The 11,102-nt window shown below is 39.7% G+C and overlaps 1 protein-coding gene across 2 annotated transcripts; it reads left to right on the top strand.

The window, feature by feature from the left end:
* The first annotated feature begins 947 nt into the window (after nt 1-947).
* LOC113032028 (uncharacterized) lies at nt 948-5,024 on the top strand. 2 transcript variants are annotated; one of them, XM_026184670.1, is made up of 7 exons: nt 948-997; nt 2,601-2,738; nt 2,811-2,921; nt 3,030-3,086; nt 3,408-3,575; nt 3,667-3,783; nt 4,135-5,024. In XM_026184670.1, the coding sequence occupies exons 2-7, from the start codon at nt 2,628-2,630 to the stop codon at nt 4,201-4,203; spliced, it is 633 nt and encodes a 210-aa protein (XP_026040455.1). In that variant the 5' UTR covers nt 948-997; nt 2,601-2,627; the 3' UTR covers nt 4,204-5,024. The 2 variants fall into 2 exon arrangements, with proteins under 2 accessions (XP_026040455.1, XP_026040454.1); XM_026184669.1 differs by having other exon boundaries at nt 4,132-5,024.
* Nucleotides 5,025-11,102: the final 6,078 nt, after the last annotated feature.

Here is an 11,102-nt window from a genome sequence, read left to right as displayed (position 1 = left end):
CTAACTTGCAGATTTTCTATTCTACAAACATATAATAGTAATTGAATGGCACGGTTGCACATTAGCAAAGCACATCAATGCACGGTATGGAAGTACTAGTTTGTCTGTTTTTTCTCGTATTTTTAGCTCTTTTAATAAACTGTAACTTCACTGAGTGAATGGAGCAAACTGCAAAATGATAATTTTAATTAATAAATATTTTCACTGTTATTTTCACTTATTTTCCCCGTTTTTGTTTGTTTGTTTTGAAAAAGGGCCCAAATGTTGTTTTAGCTTTTGGCTGCATATGACAACAGAAAGAATACACAGTGAATTAGAAATGAAACTGTAAAATGAACCAACCTATAAAAAAAAAAAAAATAATGAGCTTTATGTATTGTTCTTACTCGTTTAATTAAAAAGCATAATGAAAACAATGATGACTCTTCAGTTACAGCACTTATCATTTTTTAATATGATTAATATTAAAACGATAGAAGAAGAGGAAAACAAAACACTAGAACATATTTTTTTCTGGAATACCTTCATCACGTGACAATTTTATTATTTAAAAAAAAATCTAAAAACCTTCGTCACATGTATTTTTATTCATAGACCATATTATTATTTTTTAGATGTGTCACTGCTCTTTTGTTAACTAATGTTAAGATAAAGTCTGCACATAATATTTTTCATGTGCAGAAAATCGTCCCTTTATATAAAAGACAAAGAACTGTCTCTGTGTTAAACAAACTTTACGTTACCACTGTGTATCAAATCAGCAGGAACAAAATAAAGAGAGCTGGGAGTAATTATTTACAGAGTACCAGGTGGCATCACTGTATTATGTTCCAGAAATGCTGAACTTTAACCTGGTCATAGATTTTGCACATTCAGTTTTAAATGGCTTTTATTTTGAAGAAAAGTGTGACACAGGAAGTTTCACTTTTATTTTTACCTGAGTTTGTCACCAGCGAACGAAACTGTTGGCGTTACAGGGATTGAGGCAGCTCGCCAGGTAAGTCATCTGCACGAAACGCACACTTGCAGTCATTTATAATACTTAACGTGAAGCCGCAGACTGTATGATGCGGATTTTTCTCAATGTTTGCACTGCTTGCAAAAGAAATGAATAGACAAGGAATAATTTAAACTTAAACTTTGAATACATTAATTTTTTTTTATCATGTAGCCTATTCGTTTTAATTTTGTTCGATTTTGTTTTATTTTAGCTGTTTTGGGTTAATAATTGATTTTCAAGGTCACTTTCAATTACCCTGATTTCTTATTTGAGTACATATCTTTGCTATAATATAGGCTGAAGGAAGTGCAAAGATTTCTCAGAACTTCATCTGCTGAGAGACAAAACCCGTTCGTAAGCATTCAATCACAGTTACCCTTTCAAATACCAAGCAGCGCTTCCTGTTTTGAAATTACGCATGTCAATCACATTAAATTCCAGCGTTTGTAGCTGTGAAGTGTAATATGATAGTGAAAAGGACCACTAACACTTCCCACGGAGCAAACTGACTTCTTCTTCTCTTCAACCAACAATCCAAGCGTTCCTACACTCAACCTGCCATAAACAAAGCAAACAAGTTATAATTTGACAGTTCGGGGACTTTGGGTAGTTATGATAACAAACGACAATCAAAAGAAAAACCTACATTAAGGCGATCCAGTGCTTATTATTTTGTTAAAAGAAAAAAAATTTAGATTTTAAAAAATACACATATTTTGTCATTTCAAAATGCGATATGCCAATATGTCGACTAATATATATATATATATATATATATATATATATATATATATATATATATATATATATATATATATATATATATATATATATATATATTCTTTAGAAAAATGAGAACAATTTTCCCTTTATTCCCGTTTATTTGTTTGTTTGTGCTCTAAGGTTGCTGGTTATTCTTTTTGTGGCATTCCAACAGCAGCAAACAGCGAAGTTGCAGAGCGCCCTCTGGTGGACAGTCATAGCATGATTGAAGAGTGTTTTTTCCCACCTCTTCTTTACTTTTTAAATTTTGTACTTATAGAGTAGCAATAAAATTGATGATGACATCCATGCATTTTCTTTTCTAATTTTATTTTGAGAACAGTTATTTAAAAACAACAATAACAAACAAAACCAAAAAACAAACTACCTTTACCAATGCATCCACCTTCTCTCAGATGCACTTTTGTCCATAATCATGTTATCAGCCAACCTTTTGCCAATGAATCTAATTAGCAGGGTTTCAGTGATTTAGAAATCATTATATTTTTATTGTTTTTATTTACATCTCTTCTCAATTTCTTTGGAAACAGGTGTTTATAACATAGTTATACATTCCTTTATATGTCACACGTGCAAATGCTTAAGTGTATAGAGACAAGTTATCTGTGAAATATCATTATGTAAAATTATATGACACAGCAGGATTACATTATGCAGCATGTCACTACACACTCTCACTGCATATATTTGAGTCATAGCGATATGTCAGTCTTGTGTTGTTTGAGTTGTGATTTACTGTTTTGGCTTCATAGTGGGATTCATAATTTCAGTGTGTCTGTTGAACCATGCCTCCTAAAATCTCTTTGCCACTTTGCAGATGTGAGAGTTATCCATAGTCACTGTGATGACCACAAAAAAGAGCAGATTTCCACCACTGCATCAAACCCTCAAGGCTTTCACCAGCTGTCCAGTGTTCAGGGGGGCGATGCCTAATGGGGCATTTGCAGTTCTTGGGGTGAGGGGAACTCAAATTCATTTAAAAAATTCATTTTTCATTGGTATGACTGTGTGATTTATTCTTTTACAGACCATACAGATCATGGTGGGGCTGTTTAACATTGGGCTTGGTCCCGGACGCACAAGCACACATCCTGGAGATTTGACCGGCTTGGGAGCTCCTTACTGGCTGGGTGCAGTGGTAAAAAAATAAAACTGTTGATTTAAGAATAAAAACAAAATAAGAAATGATGCATTTAGTATTTCTGACTTTAATGAGTTGTTTAATGAGTCGTTGATCCCCGTTCAGTGCATCGCAGCTGGAATCCTTTCCATTATCATCGGCCAGTGCCCCTGCTTGTGCTTTGTAAGTAAAGACTACTACTACTACTCGAGGGCAGGGATAGCTCAGTAGGTAGAGTGGTGGCCCCATGATCGGACGTCGGGGGTTCGACTCCACTGAACGGCTACCCTGAGGTACCCTGAGCAAGGTACCGTCCCTACACACTGCTCCCCGGGCGCTGCACTGGTGGCTGCCCACTGCTTCACTGGGTGAATGGGTTAAATGCAGAGGAACTATTTCCCTATGGGGACTAACACGCACACTTTACTTTAAAGACTAAAGTTAAAAGGAAACGTACATTGTTATGGAGCACAGTGAGGTAAATGATTGAATCTCTCCTCTCAGACATGGTATGCTGTGTTTATGAACATAGCTGGCTGCATCTTCGCCATCACTGGTATTGTGCTGTATGCTATAGACCTGGCAGAAGCCTCTGTTGTCTGGATGTGTGACTTGAACTGGTCCACTGCTCAATTCAACGATAACTGCAAATATGTGGCGTTCTTTGCTCAGGTAAATATGCTTTTAAAACATACAGAATAGCATATTTTTGTCATTAATCGTGCACATTGATTGTATTTTGTTAATTATTCCTTTATTTCAGAGTTTGCTGACAGCCATGGACATTACTTTGATCGTGCTCACTGTTCTCCAGCTGTGCGTCTGCATTAGTGCCACGGTTCTGGGAATCAGGGCTCTGGGTAACAGGATGAAGGAAAAAGTATGAACTAAGACAAACACACACACACACACACACACTCTCTTTATGGTATAATGAAAGGAATAACCTTGTGTTGATGGTGTATTTGTAAGACTGTAATTGGCTAAAGTCATCAATTACTGACTTGATTTTCTAAAGCACAAAAACAACGGCACATCGAGGTGTAAGAGTCGAGGTCCTCCTCAGACCATAATATTTATAGTACTATTCTTTGTAACGACCTATCAGGTATCAGTTGCTCTGGGCTGCTGGATGTGCTGATATAGCTTGACTAAAAACTACATGAAGAAAAATAGATACGGCCTGTACAATTATCTGTAATTGACTTTTTACTCTGCTTTGTCTCAGCAGGATCTCAGACATGCTGAGATTTACAAGCCTGTATTGAAGGAAGTCCTCATGACGTGTCCTGGTGCCTGAAATCAACTACCCTAACATGTGGATGCATGAAAAAGCGATATGTCTTTTTAAACCTTGTGTAAATCTATAAGATGCGTTAGTGAAAGGTAATCAAAAGTACAACCCCAACTCTGAAGAAGCTGGGATTCTGTGTAAAGTGTAAAGTTAAAATGCAGTGAAAATGAGTAAATCTCAGAAACCCATATTTTATTCACAGTAGAACAGAAATAGATGTCAAATGTTTGAACTGAAAATGATGCCTGTTTTTATTGGCTCTTGAGGAAGATCACAGGCATCTGGTGTTGATTTTTGGCCTTGTCGGTCGTGCAGAGTCTGAATGTTTTGATGACAGTCTGTACAGTAGATAATTAGATGTTCAACGTTTTTGTAACTTTACATTAAGGAACATTTTTCTGAAATTGTTCCACAATTTGTAGACAGTTTTTGTGGAGTAGAAAACCTCCAACTGTCTCTGTTTCTGAGAAAATCTGCCTGTGTGAGATCCTTTTTATATCCAGTAATCCTACCGACCTGTTGCTCATTAACCTAATTAGCTTGCACCCATACCATTTTTTTGTTTAATTGCTGCCATCAAATTCAAAATAAGCTACTATTTTAAGTGAAACAGTAAAAATCTGAGGTTAAACATTTAAATGTTTTGTTCTACTCGGAATAAAATGTGGGTTTATGAGATTTGCAAATCGTTGTATTCACATTTAACACAGTGTCCCCATGTGTAACTATCATGTAATAGTTACACAGTAAAGACAGTATTTACTCTGATACCCGTTTCAGTATATTTCAAAATGTTAAGTGTGTTTTCTGGCTGCAAATAATCTTCTACATTTATTGAATAAAACCTAAATAAATTGCAAAAGATGTGATATTACGCTGTGGGGTTTTTTCAGTAATAATATTCAGTCAGCTTTTCTGCAGGCGTCTCAGCGTACATGCTGGACACGCTTTGTAAGAAATAAAATGTGAACCAGCGCTATCAGGTTAGCTCAAAGTGGAGCTGATCCTGAACAATTTGGTGAGAACACAGCTGTTATATCTCAAAGTCTTAACTTAGCAAAATGTCAGGAATGTTTGAATATGATTTGTGGAAAGCTGTGACACTGAAAAGCTTTTTTTTTTTAAACAAGCAAGTATGCACAGCTGCTTGACCTGTGATTAGCATTTACACATCTATTTTTTTCCGCTTATCTGGGGCCAGGCCACGGGTGTCAGCAACCTAAACATACAAGCCCAGATCTCCCTCTTCCCAGCCACCTACTATTTGAGGGAAGCATTCCCAGGCCAGCTAAGGCCAGACACACCAAGGCCTGGTAGGATATGCCTGGTACATCTTACCCAGGAGGCCTCCTGGTCAGATATCCAAACGCTGCTTGACACTTGACTGCAACTGCTCGAGTGAGAGCTGGACTCTACCACCTGATGAAGACAGCAGAACCGCATCATCCACAAAAAAAGCAGAGATGAGAGTCTGAGGCTACCAAAGTAAAAGCCGTCTGCACCTAGGCTCTGTCTAGAAGGGCGGGCCCATGTTTCCTTCTGTCACTTACCATCACTAGAGGGCTCCTGAAAGCCCATTTGAATAATCAGAATATGTATTCTCTGAATTGATTGATTTAAACTGTTCTCACATTTTAGATTACATGTTGTGTGCTGTGATGCCACCCACTAGGTGACAGTGCATTGCTTTGGTTTGTAAATTCTGTGAAGACGCCTGATCCTCTCTAATCTTCCTCCAGACGCTAAGACCTCGATTTCTAAATTAAATGCAAAATTTGCTTTAATCTGAAAATCAGAACTCGTAGCAAAAAGCAGCAGTTCAGTTCTTACTCCTTAGCCCAGAACACACACACACACACACACACACACACACACACACACACACACACACACACACAGGATTTCTGATTTTTGTGAGCCTTAATCGAAATGAAATACATGAAACGTTTCACTTTACAGGTAATGAATATTCAAAGATTCAAAGAGTTTATTGTCATGTGTACTAAGAAAAAGCATTTCTCTGTACAATGAAATTCTTTCTCTGCTGGCCACACACAGATGCCGGTTAATACGTACAAATAGATAAAATACAAATAGTATGAACAAATAAACGGAGACAAAAAAATTGAAGTATTAAATAGACTTATGCAGCAGCTCTCTTCTGGACTCTGATGGTAGATGCTCTGCAGAGAGGTCAGCGGGGTCCTGGTGATGTTCTCCGCAGGTGTTATCACTCTCTGCAGGCGTTTTCGGTCCATAGCAGTAGTGCTGCTGTACCGTGCAGTGATGCAGCTGGTCACGGTGCTCTCCACAGTGTAGCTGCAGAACCTGCTGAGGATCTTGGCCAACATACCAAATTTCCTCACCCGCCTCAGAAAATACAGCCGCTGCTGAGCCTTCTTGGCCAACTGTATGGTGTTCAGTGTCCAGGTGAGGTCCTCAGACATGTAGACGCTCAGGTATCTAAAGCAGCTCACCCTCTCCCCTTCAAAGCCCCAGATAAACACCAGCTGGTGAGGCCTCATGGGCGAATGGTCCTTATCTGAAAGAGACAGGAGGGGAACTTCTCTTCCGGTATGGTAAAACTCGCCAGCAGCAGACCAGGGAGGAGGCTCCTATCGCAGACCTGTCTCCTCCTGACAACATGTCGCCGCACAGTCCCGCCCCACGCCACACCTGAACACGGCCTCCCTCGTCTCACCGTCAGATGCAGGCAGAGGGGCATCCCTGCCCTGTTGTGAATTGCGGCCATCGCCACCCGCTGTTGCTGTTCCTGCCGTTGGGACTGGGTCGCCGAATGACTCGTGGCGCCCCACAGTCAGGCAGCAGTTCCTTCAACGCACGTGTGGGCTTGCACGCGTTCCTTTTTCTCCTGCTCACCTTTCATGCGTCGCTTCTTTTTCTCTGCGCTCACTATCCCCTTTAACAGGTCAATCTGGCGGTTGATAGGCCACCTTGGGGAACGCCCCCACCTCACAGGTGCCTACAATTGTCTGTTTAGTCCACCGTGGATTAAAGGAATATGGTACAACAACATTAACACACATAATATAAATATGAGGATAAAACCATGCAATATAAATATCAATAAACAAACATGCAATATAAATATCACAATAAAATCAACACTATGTACCAATACACAGATTGATAAAACATAAAAACACAAATTTCCACTGTGTGGCACTAATACACAATCAAACTGTCACAAAAATGAAAAGAAAGAAAGAATTATTCTCTGCTATGATTCCTGCTACAATACTCTTAAACTTATTATTATCATTAAATCACATGTAGATTAAATTAGCATACTCGTGGCTCAAGAGTTGGGAGTTCGCCTTGTAATCGGAAGGTTGGTGGTTCGAGCCCCGGCTTGGACAGTCTCGGTCGTTGTGTCCTTGGGCAAGACGCTTCACCCGTTGCCTACTGGTGGTGGTCAGAGGGCCCGGTGGCGCCAGTGTCCGGCAGCCTCGCCTCTGTCAGTGCGCCCCAGGGTGGCTGTGGCTACAATGTAGCTGCCATCACCAGTGTGTGAATGGGTGGATGAATGACTGGATATGTAAAGCGCTTTGGGGTCCTTAGGGACTAGTAAAGCGCTATATAAATACAGGTCATTTACCATTTACTATCTACTGCACAGATACAACTGTATAAAACAAAGGTAGTAATTTACACAGGCTTTCATCACAGGGTCAAATTTGCTTCAGAAGGTTTCTCAACTGACTAACGTCACATTGCCTAGCAGTCATAATATGAGCTGTGTCTTTTCCAGTACAAGCCATAACCTGCTGATACAGTTGGAAATTTTATAAACAACCCACAGCTGAATCATGAGTTACTGCTATGAACTATGACTGTTTAATTTGGCGTCATTCACAGAAGGCTTTAAGAAACGCAGGAGTTACGCTGGATCATCTTTACAGCTGGAAGATACATGTGATATGTGTGATATATGACATTAATTTGACACAATTTCTTTAAAAGATGTAGTCTGAGCCTTTTACACTGAAGCTGGGGGAACATTTTTTTGTCTGAGTTCTTATTTGATTTCTCAGACTTTTTAAATGTTAAGTTAGTGTTCAGGTCAGATAAAAATAATTATAGTGGTGCTTTTAACTTTAATGCAAAAGCCTAAAAAAGCTAAGTCAGTGCAGCATTTAATTTATTATTAGACACATTTGGTTTCTCTCAAATTGTAAATGAGTGGCAATGATGTTTAAGCAAATACAGGGTGTAATGATGTGGAATGTGAATGGAATAATTGTAATACTTTAGAATCTTTACCTTACAATATGACAAGGTGTTCTGTGGCTTGTCACCAGTCTGCTTGTTCAGTCATTGATTCGGGCAGGACTTCACCGATGGAGCATCTAAAACAGGAAGTTTTCTGGTCCAGTTTAACTTTTACTTTGAAAGCCCGGCCCAGACGAAAGCATGGGCCCTTTTTTCTCTGCTGAACTAACTTAGCCATTTTAATTTTTCTAATCTAACCTCAGATGTGCTGCTGGCACAGTAACGTAAGTATGACAGGTGATTTAATTCACTTCTAAAACATTTAATTCTAAACAATCAAAATTATATGGTCACCCAGTAACTAAAAACACTTAAAAGCGTATCTAAGGCTGTCTTACTCGGCTGCACACACATCACTCAAATACGCAAACATTTTACTCTTTATGTCCAACCTTTTTTAAGCAAGAACTAGAAAGCAATTATGAAAATTGTACACAACTTCAATTACACTGTCTTCTTGCATTGTGGAGCTTACACTTGGCTTATCTTGAAGATCTCATAGTACCAAATCACCCCAAAGGAGCACGTCACTCTGAGGCTGCTGCTACTTCCGTTCCCAGCGTATTTAAAAGTAGAATGGGAGGCAGAGCCTTCAGTTTTCAGGCCCCTCTTCTGTGGAACCAGCTTCCAGTTTGGATTCAGGGGACAGACACTATCTCTACTTTCAAGATTAGGCTTCAAACTTTCCTTTTAGGTAAAGCATATAGTTAGGGCTGGACCAGGTGGCCCTGAACACACCCTCTGTTACATCTAGGCTGCTGGGGTTTTTCCATGATGCATTGGATGTTTATTCTTTACTCACCTCTTCTCACTCTGTGTTTATACAACACTCTGTATTTAGTCATTAATTACTGTCTCTCATCCATAGTGTCTTTTGTCCTGCCTCCCTCCCTGAGTCTGGTTCAGCTATAGAGGTTTCTTTTGGTTAAAAATGAGGTTTTCTCATTTCACTGTCACAAAGTTCTTGCTTGTCAGGGGTTGCCTGATTGTTGGGATTTCTCTCTTATATTGTAGGGCATTTACCTTATAATAAAAAGCACCTTCAGGCAACTATATTTGAAACTGAATAAAACTGAATTGAATTGGTGTGCTGTGTTAAAGGGCTTTTAAGTGTGTTTGCTTACAGAGCGCATGGACGTGAGCTTGAAAGAAAGAAGCAGAGCAGGGCTCACCTCTGAGTGTTTAACAGTGTAGTTATCATCCCTATCGAGGTGTGTTTAGGAACAGAGAAAGAACAAGGTGCAGCTGAGGTTTTGAGGTGGAGTGGGAATTGGTGAAACTAGTGTCAGTTTACACACGCAGGGCGTGAATGTTACTTGAGAGTAAAAGTTCAGATTACAGTACACACATGAATGAAGTCACTGTGCTCTTTTATATTATAGCCAACTGGCAAAACAATTGGAGTGCCTCAGGCTCTTGTGCTGGAGCTGTATGGACTGCAGCAGATTGATGGACAGACTATTTTGCCATCTGCAGTGATGCAAACACTGTATCTGACACTGTTATAGTGAAGGAGAGCAGAGTGTGACAGTAAAGCTGTCAATTTACCAGCTGACCTGTGTTCCTACCCATGTTTATGAATACAAGGTGTAGGTAGTGACTGAAAGAATTAAATCATCGATGCAAGCAGCAGAAATGAGCTTTCTCCTTGATGATCGGGTGTGGAGTCTCAGTCACCTTTTGTTCTGTTTGTTAGCAGAGTTGGCACTCTGTGCTGGCTTGTTTAGTTGTTGTACCTGGTGATGTTGCTAATTTTAACCTTTTCACTTGGTGAGCATCCAGCTATTCAGAAATCTTCTGCAGGCTCCAATTAGAAGACTACTGACTGTCAGCAGGCCTCACCACTGACAGTTTAACTGTGTACTTAATGTACAAAGTAACTTTGGGAAGAGAGTGAGAAAAATGGGCAGCTGAAGTTTGGCTGAACTATAAATGGGGCGGAGCTCCAGCTGACTAACAGTCCAACAGGGAGTATTTGTCATTGGTGGGTGGGCGCGATACACAGAATTTACTTGAGGGAAGAGAAGGAAAAGGGCAAAATAAGTATAGGTAGTTGGAGTATGTGAAGACCAGCGTGATGGAGGAGCCAACAGAGTGCTGTGGACTAAACCTGTTGAAGGAACTGTTCAGATCATTTACCCTGTCCACACGGCCCACATTTCCACAGGTTCACAGTTATGTCATGATGTACTCATGTTAGTTCTTCACAAGACCTCAAGGCTTTTTAAAATTATTATTATTTAACAGTTCTTTCAGGTTACAATCGTTTCATAGAATTTGATATATTCTGCCATGCAGCTAAGTGTTAATGACCTTTCCATGTGCTTCGTGAAGGAAGGTTCAGTCTGTAGACCTGGAGAAGCTTTCTCGGCTTGCTGGGCAAGCCGTGTAGAATTTAACTAAGGACCCAAGATGTGAATATTGCAGTGAAGAGAGAGGGCTTTATTGAGACTGAGTGATAACAAACCGAAGGTCAGGGTGGTGAGAAACAGAACTTGTAATATGTACAGGAAAAACTAAAACCTAAACAACAAACCTGAACGCGAGGGAAAACACGAGTGGAGACAACGAGCAGGGAGAAATCACAGGATGACGGAGAGAAATGACACAGG

The sequence above is a fragment of the Astatotilapia calliptera genome, chromosome 11 (genome assembly GCF_900246225.1).
Source record: "Astatotilapia calliptera chromosome 11, fAstCal1.2, whole genome shotgun sequence".
Lineage (NCBI taxonomy): Eukaryota > Metazoa > Chordata > Actinopteri > Cichliformes > Cichlidae > Astatotilapia > Astatotilapia calliptera.
The sequence above is the reverse complement of the archived record's forward strand: the minus strand, read 5'-3'. Positions and strand labels throughout refer to the sequence as shown.